The sequence below is a fragment of the Symsagittifera roscoffensis genome, chromosome 6, assembly GCF_963678635.1.
Source record: "Symsagittifera roscoffensis chromosome 6, txSymRosc1.1, whole genome shotgun sequence".
Classification (NCBI taxonomy): domain Eukaryota; kingdom Metazoa; phylum Xenacoelomorpha; order Acoela; family Convolutidae; genus Symsagittifera; species Symsagittifera roscoffensis.
Window position 1 is genome coordinate 9,038,552 of NC_087067.1, and position 19,521 is coordinate 9,058,072.

The 19,521-nt window shown below is 35.9% G+C and overlaps 2 protein-coding genes across 2 annotated transcripts; one reads left to right on the forward strand and one right to left on the reverse strand.

Moving 5' to 3' along the window:
• Positions 1-2,374: 2,374 nt before the first annotated feature.
• On the reverse strand, positions 2,375-3,503 carry LOC134848119 (Golgi to ER traffic protein 4 homolog B-like). The gene has a single exon (XM_063865466.1). The coding sequence runs from the start codon at positions 3,494-3,496 to the stop codon at positions 2,471-2,473; it is 1,026 nt and encodes a 341-aa protein (XP_063721536.1). The 5' UTR covers positions 3,497-3,503; the 3' UTR covers positions 2,375-2,470.
• Positions 3,504-4,379: 876 nt separating this feature from the next.
• LOC134848585 (galactosylceramide sulfotransferase-like) lies at positions 4,380-7,569 on the forward strand. Its single transcript, XM_063866100.1, has 3 exons — positions 4,380-4,923; positions 5,543-5,712; positions 7,042-7,569. The coding sequence occupies exons 1-3, from the start codon at positions 4,587-4,589 to the stop codon at positions 7,567-7,569; spliced, it is 1,035 nt and encodes a 344-aa protein (XP_063722170.1). The 5' UTR covers positions 4,380-4,586.
• Positions 7,570-19,521: the final 11,952 nt, after the last annotated feature.

The window sequence follows — 19,521 nt, forward strand, 5'->3', positions numbered from 1 at the left end:
TTGTCTAAAAAATACACACAATAAGTATATTGAATCTTTGTTCCAATGCCAAAAAACTTTTAAAAAAACGTTTCCTAAGTGTACAGCTCTTCCCCGAGACAAATTAAGGACCAGCCGCTTGGGCAGGGGAGTTTCCTACAACCTGGTCTATCGATTAAACCCTTAATCCCAAATCTGGATGGGTAGTTTTTGAAGAAATCGAAAAAGTTTGAAAAAATGGCCTAAAAACCGAAAAATTGACTATTCCTAAGTGTATAACTCTTCCCCTAGACAAATTAGGGACGAGCCGTTTGTGTAGGGGGGGTTCCTACAACCTGGTCTATCGATTAAATCCTTAATCCCAAATCTGGACGGGTAGTTTTTGAGGAATTCGGAAAGATTTGAAAAAAGGCCAAAAAAGTGACTTTTCCTAAGTCTATAGCTCTTCCCCTAGGCAAGTTAAGGACCAGCCGCTTGTGCGGGGGAGTTTCCTACAACCTGGTCTATCGATTAAACCCTTAATCCCAAATCTGGACGGGTAGTTTTTGAGGAAATCGAAAATTTCCGAAAAAATGGGCAAAAAGTGAAAAAAGTACCGAGTTGTGAAGCTTTTCTAAGACCGTAGGGGATGGGGTAGGGTAAAAATTGCCCTAAATTTTATGCAGGCAGGTAGGTGAAACGCTACTGAATCCATTGGTACCACTTTTATGAGAATCTGACGGGTAGTTTTTTGGGAAATCGAATTTTTCGAAAAAGCGTCTCAAAAAAATAAAAATAAAAAAACCAGATCTCATCTGGAAAAAAAAAACGTTTTCATAATACCTGTTTAATAAATCAAACAGGAATTTTACCATTTCATTATACGATCTAGCTTAAACGTGCAAAAATGCTTTTTTTTAAAACATGCAAAAATAATACCTTGAAAAAGCTTAAATATGGCAACATAGCGAAGTCCGCACTTAAATATATAATAGATAGATTTTAAATATTCTAAAAAAGATACGTGATGTGGCAATGAAGTCGATTATCTTTGAGCAGACACATACTGAGCCGAAATATATAAAAGATCTACGAAACTACATTGAACAACACTTGCAACTAAAATGAAAATTGCTTACAGCTCAAGAAATTTCCTATATGGCAGCAAAGCCGACAAAACAGATAGGCCGACAATAATGAGAAATGATAGGCAAAAACATTTTTGAAACTTTACAAAAAGAACAGGTCCTGCCCGGAATCAAACCTAAGACTTCAATACCTCTACGCGAATTGGGTAGCAGATACCAATAAATTGAATTCAAGTTAAATCAAGCAAGCGATTTGTTAACCAGAAGAGTTAAAAAAACTATACTCTGATTTGATAACGCTTGCTAATCTCAATCGAAATGAGAAAAGTTATTTACGGGAGAAAAACAGTCTACTTCCCAATTGAAAGTCACTTGCTCTCGCAAGTGAAACAAAAATAGGCCAAATTTAGCAAACACGATCAAAAAAATTTTCACTTCGCCGAAAATTTAAACTCTAAAATGCACATCAAAAATTAGAAGTTAAGTTGCATTTTTCTGAAAATTTTAAATTTTAATTTTGGGAAGCAAACTTTTCCTTTATATTTTGAAGTGATCTCAAAGAAATAAAATTGAGCATAAACAGCTAAACTTAAAAAAAAAATTGTAATTTTCATATGGTATAATTCCCAAATGGCATAAATTCGATGCAATTGTAACTTTAACGAACGAAAAACAGTTTGGAAAATGGAACACAGTTTAGTTCTCAACCAATTTCTTGATTTAAATAAATTACTTCGAAATAATTTTTGAAATACATGTCAAAATACAAACCCTTCAATTTTCCCTGAGAACAACTTTCCGTAGTTTTTTGGAAGCAATAACGTTCATTTCTTGCTCTCGAGTTTTGTACTCCAATAAATAACGTTTTTTAACAAAAATTTAGTTTTATGCTATTTGGCAAAAGTTTTCATTTTTCTGATAATTAAGACACCCGTATAAAAGTTTCCTGACACACTTTTATGACTTTCTTCACATCATTCATTGCCACTTGAATAATTTCGAATATAATCACTCATGAAAACTCAGAATTAATGATACGCGTTTCTCTTAAAAATGAAACCCATTTAAAAGAAACTGGTGCTGAAAACAGCATAAAATAAGGAACTCATGATACGCAGAAAACGAAACGCTCAAGGCACAAAAAAAAGAAATATAACCCAAAAAATAGGATTCAAAAAAAGTTTGAAGTTTCGTAGCTCCATTGGTCTCAACTTAGGAAAATGAAAAGAAACTTTCAGCCTGACTTTTGATTTTAAAGTGAGTTCTAAAATTTTTAGTAAGAAAAATAGCGCACATTAAAGAAATGCAAAATTAGGAAACAGAAACTCATTCATAACTTTAATTGAGTTAAAATATCATCATTGAAAACAACCGAATATATTAGTTACAACATAATACATAATTACCGATTACAATACATTCCACTAATCTAGATCAGAAGCCTCAATTCTGGGCTCGCTCATTTTAACTCGCTTCGAGTCCTGGTTCGAATCCAGGTCGGGTTCTTCTTGATTGTCTTCACTGGCCGACAAATATTCTTCATTGTCTAGCTTCACATCACCCTCGCTCATGTTATCAAATAGCGAGTCCAATAAACCCATTAATCCCCCGCTTCCCGTCTTTTTGGGCACTGCGAGTCCAAAATAATTCGCGCCAATTTTTTCCAAACACGGCGCAAAACTTTTATCCCTTTTTAACGACTTTTCGTAAGTTGATGTCAGACGCAAATAATTGTCAATTTTACCTTCTGGAATGTGTATCAGCAGAAAATAGCAAAAATTCAGCAAAGGATAATCAAAAGGCGCCAACTTTGTGACAATTTTTGGGTGGCATTGAATATAAACCTCCAGAAATGTTTTCGCATATTCAACTTCTACGATGACTAAATACTGCAACACTGCTTGTGTAGCAAAAAGGGCAACTTCGGATGCTAAACCCGCGTGTGATAATTTTATACAAAACAACGCACATTTTTTGGGGTCATTTGAAAAAATGTAATGATATCTAGCTTTCTGAAGTTGAAACTCCTCTTCGTATAATTTAGCCAAATGATAGTGCAAATTTGGGTTTCCGCGGGTCATTTTAGGCGACTTCGATTTTTTAATTGCCGAGTTTATAACAGCAAGTCGTTCGTCTTCATGTGACGATAGGCGACTAAGGGTAGCTTTAAACTCCATAACCCTCTCATTATTGCTGAACTGCCCCGACTTTTCTAGCAAATTAACATACTGATTCAATAAGTCGAAAGTACTATGGTATATTTTATGGTCAATGAAAACATGGGTACTGGAAGTTATCAAATCGAGAGCTTCGTCGTAGTTTTCAGAATTGGTGTACCGAAACAACAGGGTATTACATAGCTGATGAGCTTCGTAGAAATTTCCTGATTCAATGTGAGTGTTAAATTTCGTCTTTAATCTCTGCGCAGCGCCTTTTGCAGTAGGAGGCATCTTTTTTTTATCTGAAATGAACGATCTTTAAAAATGATTAACATTCTCAGCAAATTTAGCCGCTTTTATTGTTAAAATTTCATTTTATTCAAATTATGGTTTAGCACAGCTAAACAAAAATTCATTTTTAAATTCGATACGTTACTAGCTTTTGTATAAGCGATTTTTAAAATTGAATGAATCTTAAACATAAATTTATCAACGCATTCAGGATTTCTCTGCAACAAAGGCCCCCCGCCTGGCCCAAAACAAAAACTATCATCAATGTTGTCAGAATAGTTTGCTTGAAAATATATCGTGCCATGTCTTTTCTAATTAGACTTTGCTGTGGCGTCTATCGATGTTTGCCAAAAAAGACAAGCAGCCTGGCGAAATTGATTTTCCTGACCTTTTTAGTTTGCAACCTAGGGTAAGTGAATAATAACCCAGTTATTTTGAAGAAACTAGATCGAAAGTCGTCATAATTTTAAAATTTGCGATTCGACCAATTCTTTAAATTTGAAACTAACGGGCTAGCCGATTGCTGCGCAAGTAGCATACTGTTCTAATCACATTGAAACAAGAAAAATTACGAAAAAAAGTATTATTTTTTCGAAATGTTTACTGTTTGAGGGGACGGGAGTCGCGCGCTATTAAGAAATTTGCTAACATCTGCTTGAGGGTAAATAACAATTATTCGAAAAATTAGACCGAAAGTCAAAAATAGTCGAACCAATTTTCAGACCAATTTTGGTCTGAATAGGCAAAAATTCAGACCCAGTTTTCACTCAGATATAGTTTTTTTAAATCCGAATCACAAACAATAGGGCTTTGATATGATACCACAGTTGATCCCTTTCAAGCTTTGTAAGACAGACAAAATTGGTTAAAAACATACCCTCAGTCATAGTTCGTGATTGGAACAATCAAATCAGATAATTCTAGACAGCTATTTTAAAAGTAAATAACCGCTTTAATAAATAGGGTGAAACCGCAGTGATTATATTTGTCCTTTTCCTTTCAGATAATCGGTCGTAAACATTTCAGAATTCTGGTGGTTCAGCGGTTCAAAGACGGAAAAAATGCGACACATAGCAAGCATTTTGACCAGATGTTACGCCAACGGCATCCTTCGCCAAAAAAAATAGTCTTCGTCAAAACCCACAAAACTGCCTCAACCACCATTCAGTCAATTCTGTGCAGACACGCTTTGTACAACAGCCTTAGAGTTGCAGTACCCAAAAATGGACGTAACTTTTTCTCCTATCTCGAAAAACCTTTTCTCGCATCGCAAACTAGAACAAATGATCCTGATGTTATTTTATTTCACATGAATTTTCTCAAAGACGAGGAACTGATTCCAAAAACAAAGAAGTCGATTTACATAACTATACTTCGAGATATTCCCGAATCTTTTGAATCTCGTGTCGTGTATTACAAGTTCAAAGGTAAACGTTTTAAATTAAGACTGTCCAAATGAATTTGGCTATCATCTGCATACAAATTATAACTAAAATGGATATGTGGAAAACGGGATTTCTTATCAGAAAAATCAAAATTTAGAAACAAGGATAGCCTGTTACCGTGCAAGTGGCACAGAATTTTCCGACCATAGTCTTTAGAAAACTACGGTTTAGAAAGTTTTTTTTCTAAATTAGGGTAGTTTTTGGTTCCCAAAATGAAGATAAAAAAAACTCCAAAAACTAGTTTTACTTGATTAAAAATAAGTTTTAAGGTCTTAAATTAGGCTTAAGTCAGCTGTTGTAAGCCTGCTCGCTTCGAATCACGACTGAGAGGGTTTTAATATGATGTTATCACTCGAACCAGTCCGATGATTATTTGTGGTACCTCCGTGGAAAACAAAAAACTAAAACACCTGAATACAAAGTCCCTCCTGAATACAAAAAATTGCTCATAATTTTGTAGTATCATTTAAGGAGTTATACAAACAACTCATACAAGGACCATTACATCTAAGGAAAAACAAAAAAAAAACAAATACTTCAAAACCACGAAGTTAAATTTTCTTTAAAATGGATAGTCCTAAGTTAACTCGCACGTTGAAAGATCGAAAAAATATTCTGCCTGAAGAAACTGATCCGAAAAAATTGGTGTCGAAAGTTATGAACAGTTATGATTCGATTCTCTCTAAGATTATTGGCAACGGGACTTATATGCAGCAGCTGCGGATAATCTTGGGCAACTGGTACTTCAGCCAATTCTACCAAAAATCAAAGGTTAGTTTTCATCCATTATAAAAAAATCAAATGCCAAAACAAATATTATTACAGCTACCGACGCTGTTTACAGCTACCCATTAAAGAAAAAAATATATGCCCCTAAACTCTTAGAATTTTTACAACAATTTATGATTGGTCAATTCGAAGTCAATTATTACACAGAGGCCAATCAGAGAATAGGAAAATGCCAGATACGAAAATGTTGCAAAACCATTTTTCAAAAATAAACAAGCAAAACTCATAAAACCAACGGACGTTTTAAACATGCCCGCTAAGCAGAAGACACAATGAAACTACTTGTAAATAGCACACTGCTGGAAAAAAACGAATTCAGACATTTTTTCAGATAAGACACAAGAACCAAACCAAATAAGACTAAACAAACAAAACACTTCACCTGAAAAAAATCAAGAAGTTTCTAAAAACATCAAACTATTGAAATTGATAAATTTCAAAAACAATTACAAATCAATTCAAAATCTTTTATTTTTCTTGTTCTAACAAAAAATTGCTCTAAAACTAACGAAGTATTCATGAAAACGAAGTATTAAAAACAAACTAGTCAAACAAAGAAGTTAAAAAAAAACAAGAAAACGACAATGGCTTAGAACAAACAAAACAAGGGAATTGAACTAATATTGATATAAAATTTAAGAAATGCGCGTCATTAAACCATTTAAAGAAACATTGAGTCCAAAAACGTCTCAATATTATCTGGACTTGAAAAAAAAAACAGAAAATTTTTTAACAAAATGACAACAAAAAAACGTTAAAAAGGAATAAAACGTTGTTTCCTTACTGTTTTAACGCATTGAAACTAAGTAAGACTAAGAAATAAAGGTGTATCGGGAAAATTAGCAGACAACAACTCAAATTGACACAGTAAAACAGCAAAATCGTCTAGCAATTTTCAACAAAATTACCGAAAATTAGAGTTGATATAATTCTAGGACTTCAGGCTTGCTTTGTCTTTATTTTCCAAATAAAATGCCTAGAAAAATAATGGGTTAAAATTTAATAAAAACAAAATTTCAGAAATCAAATATCAAAAAACTCATTTACTATGAAGCAAGTTGAAACACATGTAATATTTTTACGTGCGTGACCAAAGTTATTTACGGAAAAAGTCTAGTTCCCGATTGCAATAGCTTGCTTATCGCAAGGGTAATGAGCCGTCTTGAACGATAAATAGTACGTGCGTTTTTTGAGCTGTAGACAAGGGTCTTTTTACCATTTAATTTCAGGCATTTATATTCTTTTTTTAATATCAAGAAAACTATTAGATCTAAAAACTTTCTGATTTCAAATTTTTAAGTTTTCTTCCAGGATCCTTACAAGGCATTGTCAGTAAGCAGCGAAGATATCAAACAAACGATTAATTTCATGGACGAAACATTCAATCTAGTTATGATCACAGAGCTCTTTGACGAAAGTCTCATTCTGCTGAAAGATCTCATGGGAATATCAACTGAACAAATCACTTACATTTCATTGTACGAAAGATTTCGTCAGCAGAGTTATGACAACAGCTTTGAGCAGTCGACCGAAAGCGAAATTAGACGAAGACTTCATGCCGACAACGCAATTTACCAACACTTCAAACATGTTTTTGAGCAAAAAATTCAAGAGTTTGGCTCGGAGCGAATGCAAGCTGAGCTGGAAGAGCTGAAGGAAAAACAAGCCGAGCTTCACACTGAATGTGTTGAGAAAGAAATTATAGCTCGTCAGAGCAATGAACATATTTTTGTTCCAAGAAAAGTCGCAATGATGGCGTGGAAGATCAAAAAAGGCGCCCCTGGATTTTGTAAATACTACATATATTCTGAAAAGCAGTGGCTCAATAAATTCAAATAAAACTGTTTCAACATTTCCTAGTCTTTTGTTTCAGACAATTTAAAAAAAAAAACAAATTTTCTGTCGACTTCTAAATTTTCAAAGAAAGCGATCTCCAAAAAAGAAATATGGGGCTTCGTCGCACCATTTGCGATATAACATAACAAGGAAAAATTTTGGAAAATTTTTGAAAAAGTAACTTGAAGTGAATGTAATCAAATAATTTTAAGTGAATGTAATCCAACTTCCTGTATATTTTCAAGAAATTGTGATTTATTCATAAACTACCTCTCTATTCATTACCTCGAAGGGTAATATTTTCAGAAATGAGAGATAGGCAGTACTAAAAGAATTGTGTGTACGCGTTTTAACACAGATCAAATAGAAAAGAGACATTAAAATAAACTTAATTGTTATCGTTTTCGTGTAGTTGGAAAAAGCTAAAACTCTTAAAACACAAAAAATTAACATGTCCAATATCCAATCAAGACTATAAAACAGAGTACGAAAAAAAACTATTAAGTAAACTTCTTGTTCATAGCTTTCATAAAATGCGATACCTCCAAATTTCAAGATATTCAGGTCAGATTTTGAGTACTACAATTTTGTATGTAAGCATTTATCTAATACACAGACAACGTTCAGAAACAAGTTCGAAAAAATCATAATAATTAAATTTCATGTTTCTAAATTATTTTTGAAACATGGCATATCTTCAAATTACGAAAATTTGAAGGGTCATGTCTTTGGGCATGATAGGTGGTAATGCAATTTTTGCTTTTGAGTGCTTAACTACACGACACAAAAATCACATAAATTTGAAAACAACGAGGATTTGATACGACTCGATTTTAAGTTAGCTGGGCAGTACGACAATTGTTGTCCGTCATCTTTTATCTCAAAAAACGCACAGTTATGAACTTGAAAAAAAAACAGTTAGATAGATACTAGATAGATAGATAAATAGTGAGATATCAAAGTTCTATTTTTGGTTTTTTCAAACTTAAAAAAATCTACAGCTAAATGTTTTCTGTGAAAATGATTTAGGCAAGACAAGCTCGAATTACCAAAATTTTTTAAATATTTATATAAGTAAATTAACTCTTTTCCAGTATTTTCAAAAAGCGATATCTCCAAAACTAAAATCATTCAGCATGCCAAATTTTCGACAGTACAGGCAGTGCAACAATGATTTCCTATCGGCGCTGTAACATAGGGATCAAAAGTTACAACGAAAAAACTTTATTAGAAAATTTCGTTCTCAAATAATATTTAAGAAAACTGCGAAATTTCCAAAAAAAAATGAGCCATCAAGTTTTCAGGTTAGAAAATCATTTCTACAATTTCTGTCTGTCAGGATTATTATTTTGGACCCAAATTATTCAGAAATAAAGGAGAAAAAAATTCTCAGCAAATTTCCTGTTTCTTATTTTTTTTTCTAAAATTATCGAGAAATTGCGATATTAAAAAAATTTCAGATACCAAAGTTTCGGGAAAAAGGAGCTACTATAAAGATTATCTGTCTCTGTGTTACCACAAGTGTTAATAATTCCATGGACTAAAAAAATTCCTTACTTTCTCGGCTATTTTTTAAGATAGCTATACTATCCCCAAAACTACAAGGATAAAAGAGGTGAAGTTTTTCGGCCAGTTACGCAGTGCTGCAACTTTTTGTTAGCATAAATATCAGCGGCTAAAAACGACTTTTCGCATTAAATTCAAAACTAGTACGATTACAATTTGTGCATTCTGGTTTATATGCAAAAAAAACCTCGATATCTCCAAAATTTCACCGAAATGTATTTGGTGTTTTGTTTAAAACAAATTCTGGCTTTTAGATACACTAGAAAAAAGTACAAAAAATTCAATATGACAAAGGTAAGAAAATTTTATATTTTATTTTTCAATTAAGATAATTTCCCAATTTTCCCAAGTTTAATAGATATTTCCCCGTGAATTAAATACAATATTTGTCTGTCACCATGTAATTAAGCCAGTCAGAACGATCATAAAATATATAGTTGTAAATACAAGAAAAGTTTAGCTTCTTGATTTTTCTAATTCAAAATTATGCGATATCTGCGAAACTGAAAGCGTTTTAGAAAATAGACTTTCAGCCAGGATAGGCTGTATTACAATTATTGTCTGTCAGGATGTTATCCAGGACCAAACATAATAAGAAACACAATTTGAAAAAAAAACAGCATGTTACATTAAGACTCGACTTACAAAAAAATATATATAAGTTAGTTCACTCTCCATTTCCTATTTTTTAAAACCGCGACAAAATTTGACGAAAAAAAAATGAAATATTATTCTTTCTAAAAATCCGTGATGTGGCAACAAAGTCGACAATCTTTCAACAGACACACTGAGCCGAAAATAATATAAAAAAGATCTACGAAGTTTTAAGTCCCCCTGAAACTACATTGAACAACACTTGCAAGTACACTGAAAGTTTCTGATAGCACACGCAAAATCCGTGATGTGGAAACTAAGTCGACAAAACTGGAGCAGAAAAACAAAAGCACGACAAAGCAAGTAAGATAGGATCAATTGAGCTATCTCTGGCTATCTCCCTCCCACGCGAGAATGGGGGGGGGATAGAGATTGCTCAATTGATCCTATCTTACTTGCTTTGTCGTACTTTTGTTTGTCTGCTCCAGTTTTGTCGACTTAGTTTCCACATCACGGATTTTGCTTGTGCTGTCAGAAACTTTAGGTACTTGAGACATGTTTACAACGACTTCAAAGTTGTTTGAATCATATGGAATCATAAAACAGATTCTTCAACGTTAGTGAAACGCCAAAAATTACAATATCAAAGCTCAAATATTACATTCAGAGTGAAAAAAGGATCAAAACTAAGGCGACTTTAGTTGCATAAAGCGCCTTTTTATGTCCTAAATGGGAAAAAAAAACATTTATAATGTGCTGCGGAGAACAGTTTTTGATATTCAGATACGAGGCTAGAGCACCAATCCTCGTCAGTCGCTTTGCTGGATGAGGCAATGGTCACCCAAACAAAAAAATGCAAAAAAGTGAAATAAATTTTGATTTTTTTCTTTTTCAAAATTTTACTCGATACTCATATAAAATAACTTCAGTCGGTCAATTGATTGCGTGCTAGAAATATTAACCATCTACTTGCGTTTGCTGACGTCTTTTTGCAGCGTTTTACCGGTTTTGCTCGGGGGGGGGGGGGGGGAGAGCTCAATTGGTCATTACGGGGGGTGGGGGATTGCTCAATTGATCCGTAAGATTTGAAAAAAATGGTTACAAGAAAAAAGGTCAAGTTCCCGATAACAAAACACTTGCTTTCGTAAAGTGTTATAACTAAAGGCTGGTATGATGTTGGACGCACAAACAATACTAGTTTAATATCAACTGATTAATAATAGCGCTCAATTGTAGGAGCAGAGCTTAGCTCTAATGGCTTAGACAGGAGCTTAAATATATACAGTAAGCTCAGTGCTTAACCATGTAAAATAGGATTACACATGGCACGACAAGTTTACTTTCAAATAGCTGTTTGATTAAAAAGACTTAAATGATTTTCAATCCTCGTCAATTCTTTATTGACCCTAGTTCCATCAAAATTAAATCAAGGGCGTTTCAGCTAATAGAAGCTTCGCAGAACTGAGTTTCGGCAACTGAAATAAGAATTGGAAAAAAAAAACAATTTCTGTACCAGAACTCAGTTTTGCTCCTTTTTTGCATTTTTATCATTAGTATTAAAAAAGGGCCATGGAAGCAACATACTAATTGCCCACAAACTTTTATACCACAAACGACATGAATTGTTTTTAAGAACCATAATCAACTATGACTAAGAACCACAGTCCTTTAAGATGACTAAGCGGATAAAAAAAGGACGAAACCATTCAGGCAGAATAAAGTTACAAAAAAAACTTGCAATTACAATAAAAATTCCTTAAACCTCAAGAAAAGGCCTAAGGGTGCATAGGCAGCCGTGTAACATCTAGACGAAGTAATAATTAATCTGAAAGTATTTTATAAAGTAAGTTCAATTTCTGGCAGACAGGAAAAAAGTCCAGTTCACGATAACAAGACACTTGCTCTCACTAGTTTAAACAAGATAGTATGGGCTACCAGTATTAAAAAAATTCACGGGCTGGATTACTATCTGATCAAAAGTCGTATAATTTAATTAACATAATACAACTTCTAAAATACCCAAGTGCGTAATCATACAAAAGCTATGAATTCTTACAAAATTAGCGCTCGGAAAATTATATTGAGAAAAAAAAACAGCTTGGAAAACTGGTTCAAAGATAAGATAGAAAAAAAAATAGGCCGTGCTTGAAAAGAAGCACAGAATGTTCCGACCAAGCTTATTTTTGCAATAATATTAATGACCTAGAAAACCACTCAAAAAATTTTCTTGATATTTATCCCCCATTTTTTCGGTTGTTTTCATTTAGAAATTGAAAAATCATTTCAGCCGATCACTAGATTCGAGGAATAAAATTATTGAAAACTCAGTCGAACAATTAGTCTAAAAACGGAAAAAGTTAAACATGTTTATTTGACGACGAGAGAAAATTGCTCCGAATGCGAAAAACCACTATAAGGGCTTCAAAAAAACCTGGGCTAATTAAAAAAAGGCTTCAATATGACACCACACTTGACCCCATACGAGGTTTCGTTGAGGTAGTCAAAATGTGTTGAAAAAAAAACTAAGTTTCTTTCTTTTTCTTGAAGTGGTCGGAACGAAATTATCAAATTTTCAAAAATAATCAATCTTACTGTGCAAGATAAATTGTTTCATTAACACTAGCATCAACAGAATATTCAGTAGACCCATTTTCAAGCTGTTTCTCAATAGATGATTGCGATTGACTGTCACTGCTGTTGACAACAACCTTGTCAGTAGGTTTAGCTTCATCTTTTTGTGAAAACTTGGTTTTGGACACTATTTCCTCAGCTGTGGCTTCGTCTAACTTGTGTTGTCTCATATAGTGCCTTCTTAAATTACACCTCTGTCTTGAAGACTGAGAGCATAACGTACAGTGAACATAGCGGTCACCGTGTGAATTTCTAATATGTCCTCTAACATAAGCAATACTATGCGATTGATAGGGACATTTATCACATTTAAATCGACCTTTAGATAGATCCTTGCAGCCACCATAGGATCTTGACTTTTTTTCGCTTTTTCTAAGAGGTCGGCGTGAATTATTGATTTCTTTCACGGAGATAAGTGTAGGTTTAATGTCTGAAAAATTGTCGTCTTGGGAATGATTTGGGATTACATTCAATGTGGAGTTCTCTTCGCCAAATTTCCCTTCATCCACGAGGAATTCATGCCTCTCGCTTAAATATCTTTCCTCCTCAAATTTGTACATGTTTATAGCTTCAAAACTATTTATCGATAGAAAAGATTCAATCACTTGGTCAATTTGTATTGAAGAATCGGATCGGTCTAAATCATTATTTAGGCCTTTTGGTAAATGATTCCCATCGAACGCCGAAGACTCAATTTCATTTGGTTCAAACTTAATTTCATCATCTGTGACCGTTTGAGATAAATCATCAGTTACACAGTCAGATTTAGAAGCTAGTGTTGATAATTTAAGAGATATATCTCCCAGAGATGATTGGCTATTGGAATCTACGATAGAAAACGAGTTCTCCCATTCACTTGGCTGCGCAATTGATTCTAATTGTTGCGCTTTGATGTAATCTATTAGCAGATTACAAATTACAGAGCTGTCAATTTTGACTGAGAAAGACAATTGTGGAGAGCCAGATAACATTTCTATCTGCAAGATACAAGTGTTAATCTTGATTGAGGGACGTTTTTCATGTATCGGAAGATCAAATTTAGTTTGATCCATTGGTTCACTAGAGTAACATATGCATATGATTTATCCCGACGGCCAGACAGACCAGGCTGGTCACTATTTTCAAAAAAATGGACCTTCAAGAAACGATAAAATTCAACGGTATTTTTGACCAACTTTCTGCACAGCAGACGAATCTTTTAAAAAAAAAGCGTTTTTAGGCACTTTTTGAAACATTTGACCAGAAAAATTGCGTTTTTTCGGCGCGCTCCACCCCCCCCCCCCCCCACAATTTAGAAAAGGAGTCTTTAGAAAAACTTTAGGGGTAGTCTGCCAAAAATGGATATCTCAAAATAGTACAAAGGGGGAACCTTTGGGTCGGCAGGGGTTCTAATCCCTGAGGGGTCTCTAGAAAAAAGTCAGTCCCTTCATCACATTATCCAGTCAAAATCCTAGGATTTTTCTAGATATGGAAGAATAAAGTATAATGTGGATAGAAGTAAAAGAGTCAGATGGTTCGGAATCAAACCAACAGGATTGAATGCTCGCTCGCTTTATTCGATCGAAATAAGACTAAAAATCTAAAATTTCAAACCGGTTTTTCTCGACACTGGAAAAACTTTTTTGAAGTGGCTCGAATCACAACTGTAAGAACTGTAATATGAAACATCACACATCTCAGTCCGATCAATATTTGTGTAACAAAACGAATTGGAACGAAGTCAATTAAAATATAACTGCGCATTTTGAAGTCGGATTTCTGTTTTTCACCGTAAAAACTGTATTCAAAAAAAGTTAATTGACCTAAAACGCTAGTTTTGACTGTTTGAATTGCTCAAGGTCACCCATTTTGCCAACAGTTTGGTATAAACTATACTTTGCAAGACGCTGTACAAGGAAAGACCAACCTCTCGGTAAAATAAATCGGTTGAAAATAAAACGGTTGAAATAAAACTTTTGAAAAAACCGCAAAATCTTACAAACAAACGACTTTAAAGAAAACTAGCGTGTAACGCACCTCCGGTGCTTCGAATTTTTTCGACAACTCATGAAAATCCGCATATATTGAAGCCAAGATCTGCAACCTTTTAAAGTACTCTGCAACTTTAATTCCAATTTTGGAAAACCATAAAAGCGTCACCTCGAAAACTTAATGGGCCTGTGGAAAAAATTGGAGACCAGATTTGCAACTACTGAGAGTCCCTGAGAGCACCCTACTATAGAGTTGGGAATTTAAACTTTCGTGAGTTTTGTTTAAATTTAAGTTTCCCGAAAAAAAATGAAAAAATCATGATAAAAGTCACACCTCGGAAACTAAAAGGATTTGAGCATTCATAATTAGAGGCATGATTTGCAACGCCTGGAAGTACGCTGATAATAAGGTTGTCTCTCCATCAAATTAGTAGTTTCAAATTTTGTGAAATTTTTTGCAGGGAAGTTCTTTGAGAAATCAAAAATATGTGACATCTCGTAAAAATCAAAAATATGTCACAAACTTGAAGCATTTGAGCAGTTGCACTTTGCAAAATTTCTAACTCCTGAGAGTACCCTGACAGCACTCAACTACAGGGTTGGGACTTTCAAATTTTGAAGAAAATAATTAATTTGTTTTCTGAAAATCACAAAAAACGTCATATCACGAAAACTACAAGGATTTGAGGAGTCATATTTGAAGGCATGATTGGCAACCCCTGGGAGTACCCTGAAAGCATCCAACTACAGGGTAAGAAATTTTAAATTTGGAAAAATTAATTTAATTTATTTGAAAAAATCACAAAAACATAATATCTCGAAAGCTACAAGGATTTGAGCGGTCATAATTAGAGATAAGGCTCGCAACCCCTAAGAGTACTCTGATAGCCCCCAAATACTGGGTTGGGAATTATAAATTTTGAAGAAAAAAATTTCGTTTAATTTTCGTAAAATTTTTTTTGAAAAAATCACAAAAAACCTTATATCTCAAAAATTGCAAGGATTTGAGCATTCATATTTGGAGGCAAGATTCGCAAACTCTGAAAGTACTCTGACAGCACCCTACTACAGGGTATAAAATTTCATATTTTGAAGAAAAAAAAAAACAATTTTTTTTTTTTGAAAATTTTTTCAAAAAAATTAGAAATGTGCCATTCTGCCAGATGACACAGCACAACCTTCCGGCGACATAAAAAAGAGTGACTAAAGGCCTTATGAACAAAAAAGTGTTGCGACGGAGGGTCAGAATGTTCTAGAATTTTTATTTTTAAAATTTCGATTGGAAGAAGAACATTTCTGAGAAATAGAAAAAAGACGGCCATTTTGAATAAAAAAGATGAAAATCAGAACCACGATAGAGATTGTGAAGAACAGTCGAGCAAGAAAATTACGAAGCCTCTTATCGTGGCAATAACACACGATAAGAACCTTAGCGACGTAGATTTGTGGAGAAGGTGTCTTCAGTGGGGGAAGAAATATACCACGGAACCCTCCCGGGACACGAATTATAAGAGATAAGAGTGTTATCTCAAGAATATTACGGGAGCGGAGGCTTGGTCCCCCAGAGACTGTCTATGTGAAGGGACTGTATAGACTGACTATATAGCTGCTATAATGTCATAGATCTTAATTAACACCGTTATTATTTAATATTTCAGAGCATGAGTAGCTAGAAAAAGGAAAGGGTCAATCCATCTCCAATGGATTTAATGTAAAACTGTCACACAAAAACATGTTAAAATAGGTTGTTCGAGCCGTGTTTTTAATGACAATCACGTAGTCTGAGGATCCGAGACTCAGCTATGTGGTTGTGTTCGCATGTAAACGAAAGCTGATCAAAAGTCGTTTGACTGATGGCCTAAAAATGGTAACTTTTTACTTTGCCCTAGACAGACCAGAAAATCAACTGGCAAGGTCGAGACGGTAAAAAACGAGTAGAATTAAGGTAACTGACGCCTGCCAGTCGTTAATAGGTACTTTTTCTACGCTCCGTCGCTGTGTGATATTTGGGCGAATGTTACAAAAAAACGTCATATATCTACTACCAAAAAATCCCCCACTCTAGAAAATAAGAACGTTCCCATACTTAGGTCTCAAAATACCCAAAATACACGAACGCCGTTAAAAACAGGGTCGGAACAATCCGTTAAGTTACTTTTTATTGGACAGTGGAACTTTGATCCATTTCAGATGGATCAACCTAAAACTCGCCTTATCTCAACATAACAATCATAAAACACACCCGAGAAAATTAAATTAGGGACTCACAAGTTGATGCACTCGAGCACAAGGAGTAATTAAATTGATAAGCAACTCGAGAATTAAATATGATAACTAGATAAGTTCAACACCAATCAGTTTTGATAACAGAAATAAGTTTTTACTCTAGAATTGGAGTTTTTTGTATGAACCATTGGGACACTCAAGCTGTCCACCTTTCCGTTGAAGGTTCACTCTGGTTCGGTTCGAATAGTTGTTCTCTCTTCTCGTGATTATTTCTCTTCCTATTTCAGGACAAGACGGCTCTACTCGTGTCTTATTTTGTATCTGGAAATTGCGAATAGCAATTTCCTGATGTTTTTCTTAAGTATTTTCCCGCAATTGTAAATTCGGTCGTTCTGATTTTTCACTTTGTGTTTTCAGTTGGTGCGAGAAAACTGAGCATGACAGGCTCCATTCGAAATTTTGAAAACTAAAACTCTACTCCAAAATCACGCATCTTCGCGTCCCTCAAGGTCAAACTTCCAGACATGACCGACTGGCACATACTCCCCGGACTCAAGATCGATGTCCTCATCGCGTGCTGTCTCTGTCAGTGAATCCCCAGAAACCCGAGTGTCACTCAAGATACAGTGCCAGTGGTCATTTACAGAAGTTTGCAGCAGACTTAAGTTTATCCACCTTCCAAAATTCACAACCATATAAAATTTTCACACTATCGCTAAACAGCAATCAAAATCTGCACACACCTGCACCTATGAATTCTCGCTTTTTAATCTGGTAATTTAAAATTTCTTTTGTCCTATTCAATCAGGAAATTGTCATGCAGCATTTTGATTTATATAATAGATATAGCATTTTAATAACAATATCTCATTTGTTAAAATTTCTTTTTCGTGAACCGAGATTTCATCCGAGTTCACCCTCGAGCCCCCTCCCTCTCAAGACTCAAGACTCTAGAATTTCCTTTTGAGCCACCGGCTCACCTCGTGTTCTTCGCCCTCGAGGTACCCGACCCAGATATATTTGACACTGTGATCTGTTTCAATAGTGCCTCTTCGTCATCGGAGCTGATCACAATCTCCTCCCAAGCCTTCAGCTGTTCATAGGATCGCATCCACTCCCTTTGCTCTTGCAATCTCTTCGCTTGATTCGGTAAGCTCTTCACCTTCGACTCCCGGTTCAAACAGAAGGAATTGTGAAGACTCAGGCTTACATTCTTCGCCAGGTCCTCCTCTAGTATCGACTCCCTCGCTCTAGTGTTGTTTCTGGATACTCTACCCACTCTTTTCCACCCCGTCGTGATCGCATTTCGATGGGTCATCAGAGGTCTCTTGAAGGCATCTGGTCCTATCTCGGCCTGGAACTGTCGATATTCTTTTTGATGTTTCCTCATAGGATCCTTCGTCACCACGTATAGCCAGGACGTTAACGTCGCGCGAAACCAAGGAAAGAATCTCAAGCGACTCCACATGTGTCTGACTTCCATTGGTATGGCGAATATCTTGCATGCGGTCTCGAAAAACTCAAGTCTCCTGCTGTAATCTATCGCGTGGATCGACTCTGCCGTTGGCGCCTTCGATTCCCGATACTTTGCTATATTTTCTTCTATCCATCTTAGAGCCAGCATTGTGCTCACCACCAAGATGGTAACTTTTTGTTGATGCTCGGGTAGTCCCAACGACCTGATTTATTCCACATCCCAGATCAGGCAGAGATTGGCGTGGTCTGGGTACCACACTGTCTGCGCCAGACAGTGGCATGGACAATCCCCGTGTGTGAGGTCGATGCTCCTAAGATTGCGTTCTCCCGAGGCTTCTAGGAGAGGCTCAAGTTCCATCATCTTCTCGTGTATCACGTCGATCTCTTCCAAGTTTGGAGCACCAACCATGAGTTTCCCGATCACGTTTTGTCTCTCGTGGTCACTTGTATTTTTGCCCTCCAAACCTAGAAGTTCTTCACCCCAGATTTCAGTCAAGTCGTCCCTTTGTTCTTTCGGTACTGTTCCTCGGATCTTCCTCAACAGCTTGTGTGAATGATGTGACATCCGAGCCAGTCTTACACATTTGGGCACTGAGAAGGCTTTGTCTATCAATACCCTCTGGCTAGACACTTCTACCATCGCCATGTGTAATGGATAGTGGCTGCCACATAGGTTGGCCATCACTGACCCCACTAGGGACTTCGCATTTAGAGGCAGACCATAGGCTTCGCTCATGGGAAATCCCATCTCCGCTTCGAGTCCAACCTTCCAACTCTTGATGTGTTTCTGGGTCACTTGCAACACTCCGGGCCATAACTCCACGCTCAACGCGGTCACCAAGTGGTGTTCTGACTCTAGCCTCTCCAGTGACTGGAGACTGCACATTCTTGAGAAGAATCCCAGAGCTGTTGCTAGGTTCACCGTGGTACTCGCGTAACATTCAGCCACTATCTGTATCTCACTCTTCTCCCTCTCGGTAATGTCTTCAAACCAGGTGACTAGGTCTTCTTTCTGGAAAGACTGTATCCTGACGCATGATCGTCCATTGCAGGTGTGCTCGCCGTTCCCACACGTCGAGTCAAGACAACTGCCCGGCTCCATTTTCTTTACCGACCCTGTTCCACTCGTCACCTCACTTGACTCTTTCACATGAGGCAAAATCAGTCTATGTACTATACTCAAGGTCGCCAAATCTTCATCCTCGGTCGGCGCTAGTCTCACTCGCTCCGTGACTTCTTCGATCAGGTTCGCATGGGGATGTGGACACCAGGAGGGCCTGAGCAATTTCCACACCACTCCCAGATTCGTGGTCAACATGCCGTTACCGTTACCCATTTTTAGTTCTACTCTTTTACTTGAGCGTGGCACACTTATTACTTCCGGTATTTTCTCGAGAATCAAACCCAGGCTAGGTCTCTCTCTCTCTCCACAGTGTCTATCTCTATTATCTTCTCTGTCCAGAACTTCAGCAGTTCCGCCACCTCGTAGTTT

Bases quoted from the DNA above. Each gene is read 5' to 3' on its own strand.
- LOC134848119 (XM_063865466.1), bottom strand. From the start codon at position 3,496: ATGCCTCCTACTGCAAAAGGCGCTGCGCAGAGATTAAAGACGAAATTT.
- LOC134848585 (XM_063866100.1), top strand. From the start codon at position 4,587: ATGTTACGCCAACGGCATCCTTCGCCAAAAAAAATAGTCTTCGTCAAA. The intron at 4,924-5,542 runs GTAAACGTTTTA...GCACGTTGAAAG, and splicing joins CGTGTATTACAAGTTCAAAG to ATCGAAAAAATATTCTGCCT. The intron at 5,713-7,041 runs GTTAGTTTTCAT...GTTTTCTTCCAG, and splicing joins AATTCTACCAAAAATCAAAG to GATCCTTACAAGGCATTGTC.